This window comes from Podarcis tiliguerta (assembly GCF_965153285.1).
Source record: "Podarcis tiliguerta genome assembly, chromosome: 10".
Taxonomy (NCBI): Eukaryota; Metazoa; Chordata; class Lepidosauria; order Squamata; family Lacertidae; genus Podarcis; species Podarcis tiliguerta.
This window is the reverse complement of record NC_139543.1, coordinates 3,569,281-3,582,044: the sequence shown is the minus strand read 5'-3', so window position 1 is coordinate 3,582,044 and position 12,764 is coordinate 3,569,281. Positions and strand designations below refer to the sequence as shown.

The following is a 12,764-nucleotide window of genomic DNA, read 5'->3' as shown; positions in this document are numbered from 1 at the left end:
TAAAAAACTTATACAAAAAGGAAGATACAAAATGAACATATATATTTAGCCTAACAACAACAAGAAACCTAAGGGTGTAAAAAGAGTTAATGACTATTTAAGTGTTGTATCCAACAAATTTGCCCTGTGCAGGCAAAGACTTCCACTTGTGCAACAGGAATTTCCCCTCCCTCTGCTCTCCCCTCCCCCATGATCTGGTCCAGAGGGTTGGGGGGGGGACCCTCAGAACTGATTTGGTGGCATGTACAGGGGCAGGAAGAACAAAAGCCGTTATCTAAATAGGTACTTGCATCAGATAAATTCATTACTTGGCTTCACTATTCCTGTTAGTAACAATACCACCAGCAGCACAATAGCTACGTGATGCATGGCGCAGGATTGGTGCACTTGTTACCCATCCATGTTCCAGTCATTTGCTCACAGTAAGTGTCCTTTCCTGTGGTGTAACTCACAATACACCCTGGCCACACAGGCCTTGTTTACATTTACATAATCGTGGAAGTGCACCCCTCCTGCTGTGTGGGCCAAACAAGCCATGATATGGAAAACGACTCCCCCCCCCCCCAAACAAACCCATTGAAATAAAATGGAAATGAGGAAGCAACTGAGACACCAGCAGCTAGTTAAAGCACCTGGCTAGAGCATGTTATAAACACCAGCCAGTGATAACCAGGGGACAAATATACTGAATGAATGGGTTAAGATAGCACTGGACCATCCACAAGTGACTTCCCACTGCTCTTCCACAAGCTAAGCTTTTTACAATTGAGGCTCCTGTCTAAGCAATATATAAGATTTCAAAGACGGCTTCTGCACCCCACATAGTGATTTCCTGGCCCAGATCTACACAACTTTCACAGGCACAGAGGTATCTGTTAGCAAATATTTCTCTAGCTAGTATTCAGTGTGAGCATTCCACTGCATAATTGCTGATTTGCACCGTCAATGAAATTATCAGAAAGGGTCAGTTGCACATAACTTCTTGGGGGTCTGGACAAGAGAAAGCTTTAGAAAGCTTTGAGCTGCATAAAAACGTCAAAAGGCTGATCTTTACAGTTAAGGGCAAAAAGGGGTTATTGAAAACCTTGTATATAACTTTTGCAAAGAAGAGATTATATCTTTTTTACTTCTCTCAACAGGTATTTATTTATCTAGCATGGCAATACATATGTTTATGCTGATTACTTTGTACACACGCATCCAAATAAAATATCATTTATAGCACCCATTTATGCTAACTGCTTGGCTGAATCATGAGTGTTTTATATTATTCTTCCCTCCCTCAATCCCGTAGAAATAATAAAAGAATATTCTTCTAACCAGCAAAATGATGATGATGATGATGTTCATCCAACTTCCATTTACATCAGCGTTAAGAAATGAGAAGTTGATGTTGCTCATATGTGCAAGTTAGTGTTTAATTCACTTAATGTTTGTGAATTGCACTCGCCCTTCTTTGATTCTCTAGTCACAATTTTACTCCTTGTATTTTATTGTGACCAATTGTGTGCCATTATACAAGGTTTGCAGTGTTTTTTATACAAATGTGAGGCTGCTGGCAGGTGATCTCCTTAATTCATAAATACATTTATTCACAATTAATGACAAAGTAATTGTTCTACCAGGCATGCTATCTGCATTTATTCAAAAGAGCCCAGACACCAAGGTGGCCATGAACAAATTTGTGGAGTCCATGTTATTAAGGACCGTCAGCCCACACTTGTATATACTGTATTGGCAAATCTCTTTGGATTAAACAGACACCACAATCTGATAAAAATTTTGACAACTGTAAATAAATGTGTGTGGAAAAAGTGCATACTTCCAAGGATCAGCACTGGTTTATGAAATCAAACCGAGGGCCAGTCTACACATGCAAATAAATTACATGATAGAGAGTTCTATTTTATGATACAATCACTTGCTTGAATGTCCCCCATGGTGGCTGTTTTTAAAAAAAGATTCCTTGCAAACAGAAAGCTAGCATGTCAGGAAGCAGGCAAGGCCAATCTTCACATTCAGCTATATATTGTTGTACAGTTTTCAACAACAGCTCATAATAGCTGAGCACACACCAAACACCCAACTTTAAAACTCCTGCAAAGGTCTCTGGATTACTATTTTCAAACTTTTGAAGCACTGAATTTGAAAAGAATTGCTTACATTGTAGATGTCAGACAACATCTCCGAATGTTTGCCACATCATCATTTTATGCAGTTACTAAATTAGTCGCAACTATTTCAGGGTGCTGGTGAACTGGAAAGAGAGAGACACTCACAAACACAACACAAGAGTCAGGTGTATTCTGCTGAAAGCATCAGCAGCCATTTTTTGACCGGCCAATCTGAATTTTACAAGTTTTTAAAAAGTCAATACAAGTTGTGCTTTACAAAAAACCAAGTACTATATAAATATCTGTCAATATGTTATATTATGGTCAAATATACTTAAAAGGCAAGATTCCATATCTGAATTCAATACTGTAAAATAAAGTGAATTCGCTAATGCTCCTTTTGGTATAAATTTAAAGAACACTTCCATTGCATCAAGCGAGAGAGAGAAAATGGATCTTTCCAAAGGCTCAAAATTTTAAAATGTTATTAAAATCCCATTTTAATGCTGGAAAAGGGACAGCTCAGAGATTTTTCTTAATGATGAAAAAAATCTCAATTTTTATAACTCATTCCTAATGTAAGAATGCAGGCATCACTTGGGGGGGGGGGAGGCACAAGTCATTTATAAGATCAGTCTGACTTCTCCAGTAACCAGCTGGTTTTCAAACTGGAATTCCTCTCTTTAAAAAAAAAGTAATCAACTTACACTACAATATAAAATTCTGATTTGTATGTACTCAATACATTTTTTTTCTTTTAATAAAAATTGTATAAAAATAAGATGATTCTGATTTTGTGGATTATATGAGCATTGGTTTAGCCACCAGTGAATACTCTAGTTATTTACTTTTGAGCCATTTGTTCAAACGGGAAACCAGGATTTCCAGGATTTTTGCCCTGCTGAAATATATACAATGGATGCCAATTCCAGAGGTCTCTAGTTGAATGGTTTTCTTTTCTTTTTGTACTACTTGAAGAAAAGTATGAACAGAGCTTTCTTTAAGGCGGCATGTGCTGCACAGCCCCCTCTTTCCCCCTGCCACCACCTCGCCATCACCGCTTGCCCACCCACCTGCTTGCCCCCCCCCCCCGGCACCGTTGGCGCTTCCTTCTCTGCCACCTCCTCCCGAGGCTGCAGGCATGGGGTCCCGGAGGTGCTTTGGCACAATGCTTACAATCGCCAAAGTGCCTTCCAGGAAGGTGCCTGACAGACATAAAAAGGTCACCCCAGAGTAGAGGTGCTTTGGCACAACCTTTTTACAATTGGGAAGCACCTTCCTAGAAGGCCCTCTGGCTCCAGCCTTGGGAAGCGGTGGCCGAGGAGGAAGGGAGAGAGTAGGTGGGGGGGTGGCGGTGGAGAGGGGGCATGGGACGTACCGGCACCTATATTTCTTTTTTTAAAAAAACACTGAGTAAGAGAAATACAGATATATGATATGGCACAGCTCTGTGAAGGAACATTACAGCAGCAGAGTCATATTAAATATGATACTTGAAACATGTCACAAGTTTCAACACAAGAGAAAAAATATACACAGGAGGAAAATATACATATTTCCCCCCCCCCCCCGATGTGGATCTTATGGCAACTTTAGAATAGGCAACTCTTCTTATTTTCTCCCAGGAAAATATCACTTCTAACAAACAGAAGCAAAAGCGACCTTCAATTGCATGATGGGGTGTCTCCATCGCATCTACCAGTGGCACTCTGAGGACTATCAGAAAGCAGAAGCGTCCGACGCCCACACTGTCACACATTTGAATCCTCATCAGTTATGCTGGCACTAGGGGAGCAAGCAGCAAAGTCTTTGAACATTTCATCTTCTTTTAACATGTACTGCAAACAGAAGAAAGGCAAGAATTGGGGAACACTGACTGAAACTCAAGAGCCAAAAAACATCAATGAATTGCACATCTAGCAGCAGGCAGACAAGAGGGCACCGTTCTCTGAGGGCAATGAGGGAGACCTGGGTTACATGACACACTGAAAGCACATGCTCTGCGTGGACAGTCTCGGGCAACAGCAGGGAGAAGGTCCCAGACAAAAGGGGTGCTGCCAAAGAGACAACCTAGATTGGTGATGTCCAATTTTTTCCAAAGAGGGCCAGATTTGATGAAGTGGAGGGCTGTGAGGGCCGACCAAAGGGCCAGCCAAAGTTATTGACTTTTTTTTTTAGGATTGAAGTTGTTGAGCTTTCCCCTCTTGATTTTACCCCAAAGTCGTTGACCTTTTTTAAGATTGAAGAGATGGAACAATGGTTTGGTGTAGTTTACGATAGATTGATTTCACTGCCAGTCAAAATATAGTGGACAATTGTGGACTACAGTGGTACCTCAGGTTACGAACTTAATTCATTCTGGAGGTCTGTTCTTAACCCAAAACTGTTCTTAACCTGAGGCACTCTTTCGCTAATGGGGCCTCCTACTGCTGCTGCACTGCTGGCATGTGATTTCCGTTCTCATCCTGGGGCAAAGTTCACAACCCCAAACTTCCGGGTTAGCGGAGTTTGTAACCTGAAGCATTTGTAACCTGAGGTACCACTGTAAATGGATCAATTATTTGTATAGAAGACAAAATCATGAAGGTGCTGAGAAGTGTGTCACAAAGCTTAAGCAGCCTCAAAGAATGACCGTTCTGAAGGTTTCACTGGGGAAAGCTATGACTCACACCAGTTTAAATTTGCAGTGAATATTTGCCTCACCAGTGCATTATATAGTGTGTCTGTGTGTGTGTGTGTGTGTGTGTGTGTGTGGATTCAGTGATGGAACGTGGCAGGATGTGGTTTTTGATGACAAGTACAGATGCTACACAGAAGCACAAAGAAGAGAACACTGAGAAGTATATGAGTTCTCCAACAGCCCTGGCTCTCCCTTTCCTAAAAAGGACACTTCTGTACCTCAAAGAACTAGTGGAATGACAGAAATGTATAATCAGCACCTTAAGGGTAAAGGATGTCTGCTATATATCTCAATAAGTATGGTTATTAGCCAGCACTAAGCTGGTAGGGACACGGGTGGCGCTGTGGGTAAATCCTCAGCGCCTAGGGCTTTCCGATCGCATGGTCGGCGGTTCGAATCCCCGCGGCGGGGTGAGCTCCCGTCTATGGTCCCAGCTCCTGCCCACCTAGCAGTTCGAAAGCACTCCTTAGTGCAAGTAGATAAATAGGTACCGCTTTATAGCAGGAAGGTAAACAGCGTTTCCATGTGCTGCGCTGGTGCTGGCTCGCCAGAGCAGCTTCGTCACGCTGGCCACGTGACCCGGAAGTGTCTGCGGACAGCGCTGGCCCCCGGCCTCTTAAGTGAGATGGGCGCACCACCCTAGAGTCGGACACGACTGGCCCGTACGGGCAGGGGTACCTTTACTTTTTTAAGCTGGTACTAATGGGGCTTCATCTGGGGATTATCATCTTGCTGCATTTTATTCTTAAATATTTCAGATTATGAACTGGTCTGAGAGAAACTCATAGCACCAACATGTGGATTTCCAGAGAGGTGGTGGCCATTGCACTCCTCCTTGAGCCTAAACTCAGGCTCAATGTCTGCTCCATTCCATTCCAGACAAACCATGCGCTGTAAATCCAAGAACAAACCTTGGTTACAGGTCATGGTTTGTCTAGAGAGGGGCAAACTACAAACGCAGGTCTGGACAAGCTAAGCCAAACTATGACTTGGCTTGCAGCAGAACCACAGCAGCTGCAGAACCAGAGGAAGAGCAAAGTAGCAGGGATCTCCTCCCCAGGAGTCCTCATGCGTTTGTACTAGGCAGTTGTTTATCCTAGTGTTATGCAGTAACCAGTTTATAATCTATGTTTGAAATATATATATATATGTTAGCATGCACTGAGCTTTGGGGTCCGGATGGGACAGATACATAAATGGAAATAAATCATTTTCACTGGGCTTTTGTAATAGATACATTAATAATGACACGAATGAAGGCTGCTTTGAAGTTGTCTGCTTATACACTCCTTATTTCTCATATTCTGGAACCAAACTCAGGAAAGTCTCTTTACTGTGGATGGACTGTGCGTCTACATGTCCATCTGACAGCATGCTCCAGCATGCATCATTGCAAAGCATTCTGGTGTGTACTCCTGACTCAGATGCAGTTTTTCCAACTTGGCTGGGCACCATTAGACTATGCTAAATGGATTGTTCAAAGGAGATTGTTCAAAAATCAGTCTATCACTAAGATGCAATCTCCAAGCCACCAACTGAACAGCTTTGCTATGTACCCTACTACTGAGAATCTCTGTATTGGTCCTAAAGTAAGACTAGCAACATTTCAGGGTGTGTCCATTATATTTATAAGGGCTTACAGTCAAATTGTTGATGCCTTCAGAAAATGCCCCTATTTGCCTCACGGTACCTTCTGAATCTTCCATCTACAAGAAAGAAATAGTTAATGTAATAATTCATGTAAATTATTCCCTTTTCATACAAGTGTATTAACACATACAAATACAACATTAGGCTAGAGCAGCACCCTAGAAAGGAACTAGTCAGTTGAACCCTTTATTGTAATGCTAGGCAATGTTTGGATAAGGAGGTGAGGCTAAGAGAAGACTCTGGGAGAGTGTGCAGAGTACTAGCATCAGCCTAGTTGGTAGCTCAGCTGCATCAGCCAGCTCCACAGTCTCTGCTCGTATTGGAGAAACCAGATAGTTGAACACCAGTTTATGGCCGTGCCTTTGACCGCTCAGATGTTAAACAAACAAAGAACTCAACAGATGCAGCAGCAGTGCAGGCCAACAAGGCAGACAGAGACCAAGAAAATACTGTACCTAGTTGTTTAATAATTTCACATTAAGAGCACCCCACAAAAAAACTTATGCAGAAGCAAGCACTGATAAGTAAAGAGAAACCATCTATACCACAGTACCTTTTATAAGCTTTGAGGGAGAGACGGGGAGCTGAAGAAAAGAGATGACTGCTGCAAGGGGAGGAAGGCTAAGTGTCAGAATGTCATGAGCAAGAGGTGAGCAGGAAAATGCCACAAAGGTTGAGGGTGGAGGGGGAAAGGGGCATGCAAGTTCAACTAGAGGATGAGCCGACATGAGAGGAAGTATGGTGATGTGGACAGAATATAGGACTAGGACTGGAAAGACCTGGCTTCAAATTGCTGCTCAGCCATAAAATTCTCTGGGTAGCCTCCAACCACTCAGTCTCTGTCACAGCTGTTATGAGGGTAAAATGGAGCACTTCCCCCACAAAAAATGCACACCCCCCTGTGGTCCTTAGCAAAAAGAGAGACCATTAATATAAAGAAAGAACTCTCAATTACGCCAATAATTCTGACTGAGGAGAAAACTGAAATTCAGGATGCCCCGAAAGAAGCCCTGAACTGGTTTATCAAGGGTTAGTTAACAGTTTTTAAGTACTAGTACATTACAAGACTGCTAAACACAAACTGCAGAATATGAAACTATCAGGAGGAGGGGGAGCACATGCATACGGAAAAAACCAATTGTTTCAACTTACTGCAACAACCATTACCTGCTCCAGTCTGTCCAAATCGTCCTCATCATACACTCTGATATCTAAAGCAGGCTTCATCCCTTTCTTTGATCCCAATCCGGATGCCTGTCCCAAATCCATCGAACAAACATACTCTTCCCCATCTTCCTGCTTCTTCTTCCTCAAATTTCCAAAATTACTAAAAGCAAGTTTCTTTGGCTGAAAAATACAGACCAAAAAAACCATTATGAAGTCAACAACCAGATAATTTATTTTCCTGATGGCATATCTAAAATCTTTTAAAATCTATAATAAAGTCACCAAACCAATCAAGAATTCCTCAAACATATACTCTCGCAGAAAGCTGGTTGGAAAAATTGGAGCAAGATTTCCACATAAAACAGAATATAGGATAAAAAAATTAATCTATCATGTTAATTAAGAAGATCCATTTTTGACAATTTTGGGTTTTTGTGTGTGTGTAATTCACTGTTTGTAAGTTTAGTTTTATTTGTACTTAAGCTCAAATATCTGAGCTTATGAGACTTCAAAAAAAATGTTTTTTCCCCAAAGGAGGTTACAAAAAACATTTGATGAAAGAAAGAAAGAAAGAAAGAAAGAAAGAAAGAAAGAAAGAAAGAAAAGTATAAAAAATAAAATAACTGTTAACGTAGTTTTGTAGAGAGGCTATGTGGCAATGACATATATAAGAATTACTATCTATGCTTTACCATGCAGCACCTCTCTACGAAACCAGGAAAACTACCATCATAGAGTCATAAACCTGTAGCACTGGAAGGGGCCACAAGGGTCACCTAGTCCAACCCCCTGAGATTGAGAGTCTTATTCTCTACCAGTTGAGCTACCCTCTGTTCAGAGATTAAATAAAGCCAAGCCAAGTTCTTTATCACTCAGCTCATTTTCTATTAGTCCCTTAAAAACCACAACAATAGGAAGCAACACTCTTGACTACCATGCAAGCCTGTTCCATGTGATAGCAGTACTTCCAAGGCTCTGGCCGTACCTTCACTTTGGCTGTAGCTGTTAAAAGGACATAATCTGGAGATTCCATGGCTTCACGCTTTTGCTGCTGGGCCTCTTGACCAATCAGCAAATTAAAATGGGTTGCCAGGTGCCGCCTCAGAAGGGTCTTGTTGGGTGGGATGTTCAGCAGCTGAGCCATGGTCTCTACATTGAAACGAGGCTCCAAAACCTGCGGAGCAAAACCAGCATTTCAGAACCAAGATTTGTATTACATTTTGATTAAGCCATTTCCCCAACCATTCTAAAGGTCTGAACCACTAAGAAAGGTATGAAAGGTGTGGGTTGGTGGGTGTTTTTTTGGGAGGGGGGTTGGGGGAATGACGACGACAAGGCCTGAATATTTGCAAAATACCTATGACACAATTGCCATGATTTTTAGAAAACCCTACCTAGGAACAAACAAACAAAACTGGGGGGGGGGGGGCAGGCATGACATTTCTCTTATAGCATAATTAGATTATTTATTTACTGCCTGTGTCTGAAAAAGAAATATAAAATGCCACACACTCTTACCATTAGCCCTCCATGAACGCCACTCCCTCTCAAATTAGGAGCATATTCTGCAAGGTCAACTGACCGCAACCACTCCATCACCCGATGATTGGTCCACTGTGAAACCTCTGATGGTGTGATGTTATTCTACCAATAAGAACCACATTTAATTTAGAAACAATGCACTGCTTTTAGTTCTTTTTCTTTTAGTTCTGCAGTTAATCCAGCCTCCACTTTTCTTATTTCAATTGACCTTTCTGCCCCAAAATGCTCAGTGCCAAGCTAGATCTTGCAAAATGTGTCCCCCACCCCAGGTTATGGGTCAAAGGCGTTGTTCTGGCTGCTTATAGGCTACCAACCCCAAGTCAAGGTGTTGACCAACATACTATGCCTTAAATAATTTGGGGCCCAGATTCCCGAAGGAGCACCCCCAGCCTGTCTATTAAGATGCGGAGGAGAAGCCCTCCTTGTGGGTCTCCTGTTGATTCGGTCAGCAGAGGCCGAGGACAGAGCCTTAGCAGAGGTGGTGCTTGAGCTGCCAGCTCCCTCCCTCCTGGGGCACGGCTGGTGTCTACGTTGTTCATCTTCTGCTGCCAATTGAGGACCTATTCACCCAAGCCTTTGTGCGCGGCAATATGGTATAACAACCCTGTTTCTGCAGTCCTAGGGTACAGAAAGCCCCTGGTGGCCCGAAAGATGCCGATGTAGCGTTACATGTGTTGTGCTGGACTGACATAAATGATGTACCTAATAAAGTTACTATGGAACACCTTCATATAAGAGGTGGGATTAATGTGAAACTGCAATTCATATCTGCGCTGAGCCATTCTTCTGCCTCCAAACCGAACAATCCTGTATTTATTTATTTATTTTCTTTTATTTTTTTAGTAATAGTTTTATTGAGTTTTCTGCAAAGGTAACAAAATCACAACAAAACAAGAAAGCAAACACTAACAAATACTACAACAACAAACTGAAAATAAAGGGGGGGGGGAGTTTGCATCAAAACAATAAAATCCATAAAATGGGATTATCTGAATCCCATGACTTCCCTTCTCCCCTGGTTCCTTAAAATTCTTTTTAAACTACATATCATTTCTATTCCAAATTTCTATTTCTATTTTAACCTCAAGTTTCTTGTACCATCTCTAAAACTACAAGTGTTTTTAAATTCCTGCCAAGGTATTTAAGATGTTTGTAATACTTTTGTAAATATATAATAAACATTTCCCATTCTTTTAAAAATTTTGAACAATCCTGTATTTATGACTCATGTTGATCATATGCAGTGCTATTTCTTTTGCCAGAACTCACCATGAACACCTCCCTTGTTTTCTTATAATGTCAATGGCGCCCATCAAAGAGGGGCCGGAACTGAGTTCCGGTGAGTTCCAACTAAAAAAGCCCTGATCATATGACTTCACGTGTGTGTGTGTGTGTGTGTGTAAAATAAGGGCTTGGGGCTTTTAAAATTCACCCACTTACTTCCCACACCTTTCAAATGGACTCTCCTGCATTAAATAAATTGTAAAGAAAACAAATCTCCAGGCACAAAGACAATTAGAACAACATGGAGAAACCAGGAATTCCTCATGCAGTGGTCTAGTTCCCCACCTTCACTTTCACTCCTGGCAGTCCATAAAGGGCTTATCATGGGATATTAACAGCAGCAGCAGCAGCAGCAGCAACAACCACCAAAGCACTAATATCACATTCATATTTTCATAGAAATACTAGTGAGCAAATACTTTGCAGAAAGAAACACCAAAGGAGGCAAACTAAATGTTGATCTCAGTTCTAGAGGTTTGAAACATAATAAGGAATAAGGATATTAATCCATACATTGAAGCTGACAGTCAGTGATCAATGTATGGCCTGCTAAATAAAGGAAGGGATCAAGAGTCAAAGTAGGGCAAAATATTCTAGGAAAGAAAACGAAGGGAACACACAAGCACTGACTGTCAGAACAAACTTTGCAATGAATCAATGAGATGTGTAAGTAGGTAAGTAAGTAAGTAAGTAAGTAGAAGTCACCTCATCCGATGGTCTCCTGCGCAGACAGTTGGGCTCAAAGTTATTTATTCTTAGAACTTGAATGGCACGTTTGATGCTAAGGTGGTGGAGGACACTCACAACTTTCAAAGACAGTAAGTCATCCTGGGAACGGGATGGGACACATAAACGAGATCAAGAACAGATACCAACATGAATGCTGTCCTTAGGATTCCCCTGTATAAGAACATTAAAACACTTCTGTTGTTTAGGCAAAGGGCCTATTTAGACCAGCATCCTGTTCTCACAGTGGCCTACAAGAAGCCCAGAAGAAGCCTGCAGGCAAGACTGAAAGCAACATAACTTTTCTCACTTGATATTCCCACCACCTGGAATTGGTGCCTGCAACTGTAGAGGCAATATTCAGCTTCATTGCCTGGCACTGGGTTAGGAGGGAAAACGGCTCACTATCCACTCTGGATTAGTTGTGGTTTCTGAGTCACTTTCAAAGGTAGCCCCACATACAGCACATTGCAGTAGTCCAAGTGGAAGATAACTAGGGCATGCACCACTCTGGTGAGACAGTTTGCAGGCAGTTAGGGTCTCAGCCTGTGTAACAGATGGAGCTGGTAGACAGCTGCCCTGGGCTCAGAATTGACCTGCATGGACAGCTGTGAGTCCAAAAAGACTCCCAGGCTGCGCACCTAGACCTTCAGGAGTACAGTTACTCCATTCAGGACCAGGATGTCCCTCAAACCGTCCACCCTGTCCCCCAGGAACAATACTTCTGTCTTGTCAAGATTCAATCTCAACCCATTGACTGCCTTCCATCCTCCAACTGCCTCCAGACACTCACACAGGACATTCATCACCTTCACTGGTTTCAATTTAAGAGAGAGGTAGAGCTGGGTATCATCTGCATACTGATGAACACCCAGCCCAAACCCCCTGATTATCTTTCCCACCAGCTTCATATAGATGTTAAAAAGCATGGGGGAGAGGACGGAACCCTGAGGCACCCCACAAGTGAGTACACTCTTCCCCCAACACCACTTTTTGGACACGGCCCTTGAGGAAGGAGCGGAACCACTGCCTAACAATGCCCCCAGCTCCCAACCTACCTAGATGATTCAGCAGAATCAAAAGCTACTGAGAGATCCATCAGAACCAGGAAACATGTATGGATTAAGCAAATTCCCCCCACATAAACCTTCCTTGTGCACCTCTTCTGTTCAAAGAGTAGGAATTATTTCACTATAGACAGTCCAGTTAAGAAAAATCCTAGGATACATTCGTATTTATTTATTTCTTACTTATTTCATTTTCTAATATTTACATCTTGCCTTTCTTCCATCATGAAACCAAAGGTGGCATGCATGTGGTACCATTGACTGCCCATCCAAAAATGACCAGGACCCAGGCTTGCTCTAGCCTCGCTCAGGTGGTGGGGCTTTTGAACCCTCAGAGCATACCCTGGTGAAAAGCCAGTCTTGTATGCTCTCGTTTGGAAAACATTTGTGAACAACCCCTGAAAAACTCCTACTGAAAACACACCTAACGCTGGTCACTTCTGTTCTTGTGCATGGAGCCCGCTGTTCAGACTGGTGCTCTGCCGTACGTGTGTGGACAGAGGCATAACATGCTGCTTGCAGTCAGTTTATTCC

General features: G+C 42.3%; 1 protein-coding gene across 50 annotated transcripts in view; it reads right to left on the bottom strand.

Moving 5' to 3' along the window:
• Positions 1–1,119: 1,119 nt before the first annotated feature.
• The window catches only part of PPFIBP1 (PPFIA binding protein 1), a gene marked incomplete at its 5' end in the record, with an annotated part of 115,153 nt that continues 103,508 nt past the window's right edge, over positions 1,120–12,764 (bottom strand). For 19 of the 50 annotated variants that reach the window (XM_083399479.1, XM_083399444.1, XM_083399483.1 and 16 more), the window contains 6 exons: positions 1,120–3,952; positions 6,435–6,500; positions 7,597–7,791; positions 8,597–8,785; positions 9,130–9,255; positions 11,143–11,265. In XM_083399479.1, coding sequence (XP_083255605.1) covers positions 3,866–3,952; positions 6,435–6,500; positions 7,597–7,791; positions 8,597–8,785; positions 9,130–9,255; positions 11,143–11,265 — 786 coding nt within the window. In that variant the 3' untranslated portion in view covers positions 1,120–3,865. Of the gene's footprint in view, positions 3,953–6,434; positions 6,501–6,997; positions 7,049–7,596; positions 7,792–8,596; positions 8,786–9,129; positions 9,256–11,142; positions 11,266–12,764 lie in introns of those variants that run through there. The other 31 variants (XM_083399481.1, XM_083399473.1, XM_083399477.1 and 28 more) reach the window with 6 other exon arrangements.